This window comes from Ailuropoda melanoleuca, chromosome 7 (genome assembly GCF_002007445.2).
Source record: "Ailuropoda melanoleuca isolate Jingjing chromosome 7, ASM200744v2, whole genome shotgun sequence".
Classification (NCBI taxonomy): domain Eukaryota; kingdom Metazoa; phylum Chordata; class Mammalia; order Carnivora; family Ursidae; genus Ailuropoda; species Ailuropoda melanoleuca.
In genome coordinates, this window is record NC_048224.1 from 59759170 (window position 1) to 59770739 (window position 11570).

Consider the following 11570-nt stretch of genomic DNA (forward strand, 5'->3'; position numbering starts at 1 on the left):
GACGGCGGGGAGCCGAGAGGTGAGCGGGCCGGGGGCGCCGGGGCTGGCGCGCGGGGACACGACCCCCAGCCCTGCCCGGATCCTGCGCCGGGTCCGGAGAATGGGCCCAGCGGCCTTCGGAAAGGGCGCCCCCTGCCGGTAACAGGCGACGAGTCGGGCCGCGCGGGGGGCTGGGGCCGGGGGCGACGCAGCCCCTCACCCGCGTGGGGGCCCTGAGCGTCCCCCAGGGCCTGGCTCAGGGCCTCGCAGGCCCCAGACCCCGTGTCTCTCTCCATCCTCACCCCCACCCCCGCGGATCCGGCGTGCAGGGGGAGGGGAGCTATGGGGCCGGCGGCGGAGAGGACGCTTCCCCAATGTCCTGTCACCCCGCCTTTCCGCCCTGCCAGGGTCCTAACGTCCAGAGCACCCCTCCCGGTGGAAGGGGGGCCCCCGGGCCGCCGCTTTGCGGCGAGTCAGGCCCCTCCCTCTGCGGACCCAGCTCCCCCCGCCCCCCGCCGTGGGCTCTGCGGGGATGCCCCGCGGCCAGGTGGAAGGGAAGGTGGTTGGCTGGGCTCCTGCTGACCCTGGGGGTGGATGGGACGTTAATGCTTATCAACCTGAGGCGCCGCGGCCACCCCCGCCCCAGCTGGGCTGCAAAGGGAAATGAGACTGCCGACCCAGCAGAGCTGGGCAGCGCCATCGGCCTCCTCCAGCCCAGGAGAAAGCCTGACTTCAAAATTTGAGTCTCTCCTCTTTCAAAGCATGAGCCCCATTTAAGCCGCTTTCAATGAGTAGAGGGGAGGTGCTGGGGTGGATGTCTGGGGGGGGGCAGTTACATCTGCAAGCCGTGGGCCTCCCCCACTGGGCACCTGATGCTGGCAAGCGCACCTCTGCGGAACCCTCGAGTGCTCCTGCCCAGCCCGCGGGGCCCTGGGCCACCCCTGCCTTCCAGGGCCCACTCCCCAGTGCCACCTGTTCCCACCCTTCCAGTTCTGGCCTAGACCCCCAGGAGTGCCCCCTAATAGTGTGCTCCCCACAGGGTCCACTCCCAGAGTTCCTCTTCCCAAGCTGGCTCACAGGACATGCCCTGCCCCCAAACTAAGTCCCAACACCTTGGCTTCCGTTCTTGGGCCACCACAGGGAACCGGGGGGTGCAGGAAGAACTCTGCTCCAGCTGCCTTCCCGCCTCACCTGGGTCCGTGGGCTGCCGTGGCCCAGAGCAAGGACTCCACTCCCGGCTGTCCCCACAGACCCGTCATGGCATCACTCTCCCTTGGCGTTGGGCTTGGCAGGCCCGAGGGCTCAGCAACTGCTCACGGTGGTCACTCTTTATGGGACCAGCTGTCAGAGCTGGAGGAGGGGCCTGAGACCCTAGTCGTGTCTCCGAGGAAACGAGTCCCAGAGAAGGGGCCGACCCTACCCTGATTCTACCTCCTCCCACGAAGAAGTCCGGCTGGCTTCCGTGTCCTTCCTGCTGGATGCCCTGCAGGGCCAGGGGCTGCCCGCCTGGGCAGAACCCAGCCCCTCTGGGGCCTCCGTGCGGTGCTGGAGCGCCCCGTCTACCCAGATGCTTGGCTGCACATGTGGACAGCCTCCCCCTCCCCCCACCGCACAGGCCCCTCAGCTCTTTGCGGACCATTAATTCTGGGCTGAGCTTTCTCACGTTCCCAGGAATGCTCTCCCCGGTCCCTGGCGTCCATCCCCAGAAGAGAGGGATGGCATTTGGCTCCACTGGCATGTGGGGAGGGCTGCTCCAGTCCCCCCTCCCCCCACACCACTGTCCCCGGAGCCCTGGAGCAGACCGGTCTGACCCCAGGGTAGGAGTGACCCCCTCCCACGCGGGCTCTGCCCCAGTCTGAGAAGGACCATGTGGCCCGTTGTGCTGAGCACCCGCACCCCCTCATAGACCCCCATGCCATCCCCATGGCCCGCTCCCCATTTGGCAAATGAGGACACTGAAGGCCAGGAGGACCCAGCCAGCTGGGCCAGGTTCCGGGTCTGCCCACTACCACCCCAGCTGCAGACTGGGATGGGGACTGCCGTCCATGATGCGAGGGTACTGCATCCAGCCAGGGGAGGGAGAGCTGGTCCAGATACTCCCCCTGGGCCCCTGCCTTCCCAAGCGGACTTTGCTGGCGCTGCGGCTGCCTTCAGGTTCACCTGGGCCAGGATGCCTCTGGCCCCAGGCAAAGGGGCCGGCTTCTGCGGCTGCCCCCTTCTGCGGTGGCGGTGGTGGGGCTGAGGGCTGGCCTCCCTCGCTGAGGCGGGTGGGAGGAGGGGGCGGCTGGCACGGCCCTTGGGGGCTCTCCTGCTGGCACTAGGCTGCAGTAGGAGGTCCTAGCAGAGCGGTGGGGCTGGGCAGGTGTGCAAGCAGGGAACAGTCTCCCCCCGTGGCACGGGCTCCAGGAGGGCTCTGCAGAGGGCATTATGGGGTGCACCTTGTGCCGCAGGCCCCCCTGAGGAGAAGGCCACCCCACCTGCAGACACGGGCCATGTTCAACTCCAGGGAGCTGCTTCTCCTGTGCTTCCTGGCGCCGGCGGTGGGTGGCACTGAGCACGTCTTCCGGCCTGGGTGAGTCAGAGCGTGGGGGCTCGGGCCACCGGCTGCGGCAGTGCTGGGGGTGGGCAGCCGGGAGCCCTTGGGGCAACCCCCGGACTGCGGGGAGGCATGGCTCTTCCTTCTGGCTCTTGCTGACGGTCTTTCCTGTGGCGACGTGGGGAAGCCCACTCCCCAGATCCTTGGCTCCCTTGGTTCCAGGGCTGGAAGGGTCTGGGCTCTGGGCTGGAGGCTGTGGACTGACTTGCCATGCCCCCTCCCCGTAGCCGCAGGGTGTGTGCCACCGGGGCTCCCAGGGGCCCCGAGTCAGAGTCTTTCGTTCAGAGAGTGTACCAGCCTTTCCTCACCACCTGTGATGGGCACCGAGCCTGCAGCACCTACCGGTGAGCGCCCCCGCCCACTGCAGCGGCCCCCACTGGCCACACATCAACCCTGAGGCCCCGGAGGGCCGTGCACCCCAAGGTGGGAAACCCGGGCCCACGTCCGAGGGGATGCGGAGGCTGAGACCCATGGTGACTTGGGCCGTGCTGATCCCACGCTGCGGTTGTAGTCACCTCACACGTCATCCCGTTCTGCTCCCCCGCCCTCATCCTGGGGGGAGGGGGGCTCACCCATGCTGCTACCCTCTGCTCTCGGGTGCTGGCTGCAAGTTCTTATCCATTTGCGGTGATGCCTGCCTCGCCAAAACTGCCTCCGGGCTCCAGTGGGCACCCCTCTCCCCATGACAGCCCCCAGCGGTCACAGATGGAGACCCTACCGCCACACCCCCAGGACACCCCCGCGGCCTAGCCGGCCGCCAGCGTGAGGGGCGTGTGTCCTCCTGTGCTCAGCTGTGGAAATGTGGCTTAGAGAGATTTCGTCGTCTGTGGGGTTCTCAAAGACCTTCCTGTGGGATAGCCCCCTGCTGGCTAAGAAGGTGGGGGCAGTGTGGGTGGGGCCCAGCGAGGGGCGGGGCCATGTTCCCTGCCCCTTCCACTAAGCAGGCTGGCCTAGGAGGGGCCGGGAATGCCCCATTAGTGAGCGCCCCCTTCCCCCCCTGCTCGGGGGCAGGGCGGGGGGTCTAGGCCTCGGAGGCTGCCTGTGGTTTGAGCACTGCTGGTGGGGGGCACCGTCAGCGTCCAAGGGCCCAGTGCCCAGAGAGGGAAGGCAGGGTGAAGAACTGGGGAGACCAGCAGGGCTGCTGCTGACTCCCTGCCCCTACCCATCCCGCAGGACCATCTACAGGACCGCCTACCGCCGCAGCCCTGGGCTGGCTGCCCCCAGGCCTCGCTATGCCTGCTGCCCCGGCTGGAAGAGGACCAGCGGGCTCCCCAGGGCCTGTGGGGCAGGTGAGAGCTGGGGCTCTGCAGACCTGGACATAGCACCCACTGCTTTCGCCTGAGTGGAGTGCCTCCTTGCTGTATGGCACCCCTTCCCCGGCTGCCCGCCTGCAGGGCCCTGGGGACCCCTCTCAGTTTGTGACGGGCCTCCCCCTCAACAGCCATATGCCAGCCCCCATGCCAGAACGGAGGCAGCTGTGTCCAGCCAGGCCGCTGTCACTGCCCTGCGGGATGGCAGGGCGACACCTGCCAGACAGGTGAGGCTGCCTCCCACCCTTCCAGCGGGGAAGGGTCCTCTGGGCCCCTCTCTGGGTGTCAGGGGTGGACCACGAACAGGCGGGTGCTGGAGGCCACTCCCTAGCTGACACCCGTTTTCCTGCAGACGTGGACGAGTGCAGGGCTGGAGGGGGCATGTGCCCCCAGCACTGTGTCAACACTGCAGGGAGTTATTGGTGCCAGTGTCGGGAAGGGCACGGCCCATCTGCAGATGGTGTGCCCTGCCTGCCCGAGAGGGGGACCCCCAGGGTAGCCCCGAACCCCACAACAGGTAAGCGTCCTAGTTGCCCCCCCACCCTTGCTGCTGTGCCTGGGGGGAGGGGGGGCATCACCCTGTAGCTCTGTGCTGGGCGCAGCTCCCACTCCGGGCTGCAGGCCATCTCCCTCACCTGGGCAGAAACAGGGATCTTCCCCAGGGGAGAGAGGGGTGGTGATTTCTTGGGGGCATTGTGGGGAGGCCTGCCGAGAGGGGGGCCTTGTCTCAGCCGAGAGAGTGGAAGAAGACCCCCCACCCCGGGGTCTCCTCCACGCCCCTGCCCCCGCAGCCAGGAGACGCCACACCTCTGCTGGCGACGGGACATTATTACTTTTGGTACGCGCTGTGACACTTCAAACTCGTACCGTGAGTAATAATGCGCTGTCGACAGCCTGGCACCAAGAGCGCGACGTGGACCTCGGCTTGGACGGCTCAGCACCGTGGGGACCCTGGCGCGGGGTGGGGGGGGCGCACCTGCCCGGGCGGGCTGATGAGCCAGCCCCGCTGCCTAGAATGGGGGTGGGGCCCAAGCCCCACCTCCAGGGCTGTGCCCCACGCTCGGCGGAGGCTGAGGCCTCCCCGTGGAGGGGAGCAGCCAGCCTGGGGTGTGGCGTGTGGAGCCGGGCCTGCCTGACTCAGAGCGGGGATCTCCCCAGGCACGGACAGCACCGTGGAGGAGGAAGTCCAGAGGCTGCGGTCAAGGGTAGACGTGTTGGAGCAGGTGAGGCCCGCCCCCCGTGTCTCCTGTGGTGTAGTGCAGACTCTCAGGGTGATTGTGGGGTTCCGCGGGGGTGGCCCTGGGAAGGAGGGGCCAAGCTTGGCTGTGCCCCCTCGGGCAGCAGAGTGCCTGAAGCCAGGTCCAGCCCACCCCTCCCTTTGTCCCTGAGGCCTTTCTATGGGGCCGTCGGCCTGATGACCCCTTGGAAGCTCTGGTCTGCCCCCCCAGCTCCTCTGACCCGGGACCCCAGGCTTTGGGGACCATTGCCCGGCGGGCTCACGAGGTGTCCGTCTGCCCATGCACCTGGCTCTCCTGGCACAGACGCTCCCTCTGGTGGACATCCTGGGCCCTGCAGAGCCCTTACTGGCCACAGGGTTCCCTAAAAGCCTTGTGGGACAGAGAGGGTCCCTCGGTCTGGCCCACAGAAGCTGCAGCTGGTGCTGGCCCCACTGCATAGCCTGGCCTTGAGGGCGCTGGAGCACGGGCTCCCGGACCCTAGCAGCCTGCTGGCTCACTCCTTCCGTCAGCTGGACCGCATCGACTCCCTGAGTGAGCAGATCTCCTTCCTGGAGGAGCAGCTGGGGTCCTGTGAGTGCCACCCCCCCACACAGAGCTCCCCAGGAGCCTGGGACCTGGGGCCGGTCTGTGCCCACAGAGGCCAGAGGCTGGGCCAGGGCAGCCACAGGCTGAGGGGGGCAGATCTGCCCGTGGGGGGCGGGGGGGCGAGAGGGTAGGGAGCAGTGAGCTCTGACCTCAGCCCTTCGTCCGTCCACAGGTTCCTGCAAGAAGGAGCTGTGAGGCCACCTGGGCCCCCGGCTTGGGCTCCGGAGAGCCTGTGCCCACTGTGCTGGGTTGGGCAGGAGGGGGACTTCAAGCCAAGACAGGGTGGAAGGAGGGGGTCCTCCTAGGTGTGACCCAGCCCCAGCCCGGCCAGCACCAGTGAGCGGGCCCGTGGCTGAGGGGAGGTACGAGGGTTGGGGGCACCTGTAATCTGGGTCGAAACAGAATAAAATGAAGGTTCAGGAGCTGCTGTGTCCTTGGTGGACTCTGGAGGGCATTCTGAAGCCGATGGGGGCCACCTGCTGGCTGGCAGGAGGGCCAAGGGGCAGCCTGGGGCACAGGGGGGCTCTCAGCCGCACTGGGCCCTCGTCCTACACAGGCTCTCGGCCCTCCCGCTCCCACAGGGGCTGGAGGCGGTGGCGTCTGTGAAGGTGGGGCTGGCCCTCGGTGATAAGCTGGTGCCACTCCCCAGCCAGGGGCCGAAGAGCAAATCCTCCTCCCCCCCACCCTTGGGGTGCCCGCCGCCCCCGGAAAAACTACCGCAGGATGATCGTGGGCCTGGCCCCTGGAGGGGGACGCTGCGGGGGGCAGGGAGTGCCCCCTGGAGGAGGTGAGGGCAGCCCCAGCACCGTAGCACCCGGCCTGCCCCGACTGACCACAACTCAGCAGGCGCTTCCAAGAGTTTGTTTATTAAAAAACGCGGACGGAGTGCAGTGCCTGTGTGGCCGGCTTGCTCCCAAGGCCAGCAGGGCAAGGACCTCCGCTTCGTGGCTCTCCCCGAGGCCCAGGCTGCACAGGACCAGGTGTCTCGCCACACCCCCAGAGTCCCATTTCTCCCAGAGGCCGGGCCGCCCAGCCGGCCTCCGTGCCCCCCGGGCCCAGGCAGGAGGGTGCAGCTCAGCCCCGCAGCTCAGCCCTGCCTGTCGGCCCCGCCGGACCCCACCCTGCTCCGGCGTCCAGGAGGCACAAGCGTGGGCTTCTTGGGGACATTCCAGCTGACTATCCTTTTGGGGGACATCTGAGGCCGATGGCAGGAGGCAGCCTCCTATTATCTGGGGCCCGAATAAAAGCGGGGGAACCTCGGGAGCAGGACACTGTGATATTTAGCGGCCAGGGCAGGGGAAGAGGTCCCTCCGTTCTCTAGCCAGGCCCCGCCCCCGGCCGGCCCCATCCTGTCCCCCCGGGTCCTGCCCCACCCCAGGTCTCGGCTACTGGGCTGGCTGGGAACCAGGCCCTGCAGTCGCCCCGTTCTCCTGGGGCGTCTTGGACAAGCGGAGGAAGGTGGTCCTCATGGCCTGATGGCAGGTATCCATAAGCTTGGGGACATCGGCGACAGTGAGGCCACTGGTAGGGATGGCATCCAGCACTTCCACCTTGATGGTTCCTGTTGGGGGTGGAGCAGCACCAGTGGCCTGGGGCCCCCACCCGGGCCCCCTGTCCTGGCACCCACACTGCAGCCTGTCCTTGATCTGATGCCGCCACCTGAACCCCCGTCCTCCTCCTCCTTGGCCACCTATGGGCCTCCCAAGGGCCAGGCCGGGGTCTTTCCTGGACACCCTGGTCTCAGGTGGTTGGTTTTTATTTGACAATAATCGACACAATCCAAGCCACAGCTCCCGAGTATGCACCCGGTAGGTTCTGACAACTGTATATGCCCCTAAAGGCCCACCCGAGGTACAGAACATTCCTCCCCCAGAAGGTGCCCCCCGCCTCCTCCCGGGCACCCCACATCCACCATTCCACTTCCAGCCTCCACCACGATCGGGGCGGGGGAAGAGCTTAGCTCCTCCCCCTGCTGCCCTTCATCCTTTGACCCCACCTTCCTACCCAGGCACCAGGTGCCCACATTCGGGATCTGGAAGGAAGGGCAGTGGCCCCACGCTCCATGCTGGTGGGCGTGGGGGACCTGGGAGGCTGCTGCCCGGCCTGGGCCTAACCACCCTCTGCTGGGCTTCCAGATCCCTTCCTTCCTTCCCTCACCACACGACCGCCGTCGGCCTACGGTAACCACCCAGAAACGGGAACTACACTAGGAGGGGCCTGGAGTCCCAGGGACTGAGGAGGAGACACGCCCGCAGGTGCGCTAGCTGGCGGGGTGGGCACAGGTGGCGGGGTGCTACCTGAGTTGAAGAGCTTCGTCTTGGGGTTGTAGAAGGAGGAGAAGCTGGAGTATATCACGGGGATGATAGGTACCTGTGGACAGGAAGCCGTGATGCCTGAGGACACACGGGAGCCCACCCCAGCCCGCCCTGGGCCCCAGGGATGAGCTAGTGGGGGAGCCCTGCCTTGCCACCCACCTGCCTTCTGCCTAAGGGGGTCCCGGGAGTGCCTGTGGCTGCAGGACAGTCAAGGTGACCTGCCTCAGGGTCCTGCCACGCACTAACCCCCTGGCCTGGGACACCTTTCGTGCCCTCAGTTAATGATTATCCCCAGGGGGCCGGTTCTGACCCTGGTGTCTTCCAGGAATACCAGCAGGCCCTGCCCCCTCCCCGGCTACAGCTGCCCCCAGCATTCCATAAACTCATCCTGCACATCATCACTCAAGCGTCCCCTCCACCAGGAAGCCTTCCTGGGCTGGCACATGTCCTTGTGATTCACGTCTGTGCCCCGCTGGGTCCTAAGATTACCCAGGGGAACAAGGCCCTGTGCAGTTTAGCTGGAGGTTACTAAGCTCCTTCTGTCCACCCCTCCACCATCCTGGGGAGGCCGGGGGCAGCTGTAGCCGGGGAGCAGACAGCGTCTGCTGGTATTCCTGGAAGACACCAGGGTCGGAAACGGCCCCTGGGGGTGATCATTAACCCTGGCAGTCAGGGAGCCTCTCCCTAGTACCAGCAGGGCTGTGGGCTTGGAACACAGGTAGGCGACAGGCTGGGAGGCCCTGGGGGGAGACAGGGAGGAGGGGAGGGGAGAGGACAAGGAGTGACGTCTAATCTGCTGGCTGAGGCTGACCACAGCCTCCTCAGTGTCCTCTCTCCTCTCCCACGAGCCTCTCTCCCATGCCACCAGCAAAGGGAAGGGACATCAAACCCAGGCAGGGGGCAGGAGTGCTCTCCACCTCCCAGAAGGAGGGGCTGCAGACCCGGGGGTGAGAGCTCAGAGCCCAGGCTCCTCCGCCCCATTCACTTGCTGCTTCCACCACCACCACCACCACCACCACCCCCTCCGGCCATGAGCTGGGAGCCTCTGGAAGGAGAGCTCAATGGCCTTGCTCCGGGCCAGACACCAGGAGGCGCCAGAGGCCACCTGGGCCAGATGCCGTGCCCAAGAGCAGACCTCTGCCCAGCCACCACCCACACCCTAACTGGGCAGAACGAAAGCCCCTTCCCCTGACCTCAGACGACAGCTTTTCCCTACACGAACTCCTCTAACACAGAACCAAGAGTGGGGCACAGCACCCTTTACCCACCAGGAGGCACTGCCCGGGGATGCATGCACCCCCAGTTCTTCGGGCATCACCCCCGAGCACCTCCCGGGACAAACTGCACCTTGGAGCTCAGGGTCCAGTAAGGTAGAGAGGCCCACTGCAGAGTTTCAGCCCGCTCTGCCCGCCCCGCCCCCCTCAGGCCAGGCTCCTTTGGCCCCAGCCCACAGTTGTGCAGGACTGAGCAAGCATTCGGCCTTCCCCAGAGAGTCCAGCAAGCAGGCCTGCCACCCCTGCCTCCCCTGGGGGGCCCCTGCCAACTAGCTGCCAAGGGGGGTGCCGAAGCTGGTTGGCGGACCCAATCAGGCATCAGCCGTGGTGCTCGGAGCGCTTCCAACAGACCAGAAACCAGGTGCTGGAGGGGCAAGGAGGCCCCACGCCTGCCCAGTGGGAGGAGGTCCCTGAGCCCCAGTGGCCCCAGCCTCGCCAGGCAGCCACCTTCAGCTGTAAGCCAACCTGGACCCCCTCCCTGCCCGGCTAGGAGGGCAGCGCCCTGGAGCACCTGAGTCTGGATCGCCAGGTAGAAGGCACCTTTCTTGAAAGGCAGCAGGTCCCCATTGTCATTCCGCGTGCCCTCAGGGTAGATCCACACTTTAAGCTGCAAGGAGGAGAGAAGGCAGCTGTAGCCTGGCTGTACCTCCCCGCCCCGGGGGCCCCCTCGCAAGCGCCCCGCTTCTCAGCTGAGGCCACCACCGGGAACGCGCGCGAGCGCCTACGCTCCGCTCCCGACCTTTCCACGCGCCGGCGCGGATGTGCGGTTCGGCACCTACCGCCGACCCGGAGCGTTTGCACCGCCCAGCAGGCCCCCAGCCGCGCGCGCACGTTCTCCCCGACCACGCGCTCGCCCACGCCGGCCCCGCGCTCACGTTGTCCTTGACCATGCGCTCGCCCACGTCGGCCATCACGGTCCTGGCGGTCCTGGACTGCTGTCGGTTGATGAAGAAGATACCCCCGAGGTATATGACGAGGCCCACGGGCCCCAGGAAGAGCAGCTCCCGCTTGGCGACCTGCACGCAGCGCTCAGGCAGGGCCTCCATCAGGCCTGCAGGTGGCCACGGGACACCAGGCAGGTGGGGGTCGGGCTCGGAGCCTGGCAGCCACCTCCCCGGGAAGGAGAGCCAGCCCTGTGCCCCGACCACCAACAGGCCTGAGCCGGGTCATGCCTTGCCACTGGCTACCCGGCCAAGTCCTGTGTTCTCTCGGCCTGTTTCCCGCCTGTAAAGGGAGGGGTGAAGCAGAGCTCCCGGCTGCAGGGATGAGGGTGGCAGAGCCCCATACCCAGCGTCAGGCACGCACGCACGGCTTTGTCATGTGGCTGGAGGGAGGCACGGGTCCCCCTGGCCTGGGTCGGCTCCCCTTGCCCACCAGCTCATCGGGGCCCAGCCTCCACCTCTCTGAAGCACCCCCCCTCCCCTGCAAAGACCAGGCCGCTGTCCCCGGGCCGAGCCTGCAGCCAGAAAGGGCCAGCTCTCCCACCAGCCCCTCTGCGGCCCTGGCTTACCCATCATGTCCAGGATGCTCTGGTGGTTAGAAATGATGACACAGGGGTGGTCAACCTCCAGCTTCTGGAGACCCTTGGTCTCGAAACGAAGGCCTAATACGTACTTGAACTTCATGACAAACCATCTGATGATCCTGAGAGAAGACAATGTCCGTGAGCAGGTCCCCACTGCCCTGCACCCTGTCTTGGGCTCTGGCCTGGAGCCGGGGAAGTTCTGTCGGGAACACCCACAGCAGAGGGAGCCCTGGCTTGCCCTCTCGCGGCTGCTGGCGCGACCCTGAGTTCACTTCCCCTGCAAGAGCCTTCAGATCCTGTCCCTCAAGGGGTCAGCGAGTGCGGCCCGGTCTCCTGTCACCGTGGCAGGAACAGGGAAGACCAAGGACAGAAAGAAGCGAAGGCTCCGGGGGCTGGACACCTGGCAAAGGGGAGGCCGTCCTCTTCTGCGTCTGCTTTGTGGGGACCTGCCGTGTGGCCCGGCCCTCACCCACACCCCTGCTTGCTCAGCCAGGGGCAGCTGCAAGGGGACTGGAGGCTGAGAGCCCCCGGGGACAGGCTGGGTCTGGTTCTCCGCCGTGTTAGCAAAACCTTACATGGAGGGGCAACCGCCTGGCTCCGTCGGGGAGCGCGCAACTCTTGATCTCGGGGTTATAGGTGCAAGCCCCATGTTGGGTGTAGAGATGACTTCTAAAATCTTTATAAAACAATGAAATAAAAACCCCAAAGAGGGATCCCTGCACCCCTGCAGAGGAGGAGCCCCCCCCCC

The 11570-nt window shown here is 66.5% G+C and overlaps 2 protein-coding genes across 5 annotated transcripts in view; one reads left to right on the forward strand and one right to left on the reverse strand.

Moving 5' to 3' along the window:
* Window positions 1–11501, forward strand: part of EGFL7 (EGF like domain multiple 7) — a 17337-nt gene extending 5836 nt beyond the window's left edge. For 2 of the 4 annotated variants that reach the window (XM_019805346.2, XM_002924636.4), the window contains exons 3-10: window positions 2430–2551; window positions 2803–2919; window positions 3749–3864; window positions 4017–4112; window positions 4238–4402; window positions 5044–5108; window positions 5531–5693; window positions 5881–11501. In XM_019805346.2, coding sequence (XP_019660905.1) covers window positions 2472–2551; window positions 2803–2919; window positions 3749–3864; window positions 4017–4112; window positions 4238–4402; window positions 5044–5108; window positions 5531–5693; window positions 5881–5903 — 825 coding nt within the window. In that variant the 5' untranslated portion in view covers window positions 2430–2471 and the 3' untranslated portion in view covers window positions 5904–11501. Of the gene's footprint in view, window positions 1–2429; window positions 2552–2802; window positions 2920–3748; window positions 3865–4016; window positions 4113–4237; window positions 4403–5043; window positions 5109–5426; window positions 5694–5880 lie in introns of all 4 variants that reach the window. The other 2 variants (XR_004626649.1, XM_034664848.1) reach the window with 2 other exon arrangements.
* The window catches only part of AGPAT2 (1-acylglycerol-3-phosphate O-acyltransferase 2), an 11222-nt gene continuing 6206 nt past the window's right edge, over window positions 6555–11570 (reverse strand). Inside the window, exons 2-6 of the mRNA XM_034664849.1 lie at window positions 10808–10941; window positions 10173–10348; window positions 9809–9904; window positions 8006–8078; window positions 6555–7269 (exon numbers count right to left, since the gene is read on the reverse strand). Coding sequence (XP_034520740.1) covers window positions 7094–7269; window positions 8006–8078; window positions 9809–9904; window positions 10173–10348; window positions 10808–10941 — 655 coding nt within the window. The 3' untranslated portion in view covers window positions 6555–7093. The remainder of the gene's footprint in view (window positions 7270–8005; window positions 8079–9808; window positions 9905–10172; window positions 10349–10807; window positions 10942–11570) is intronic.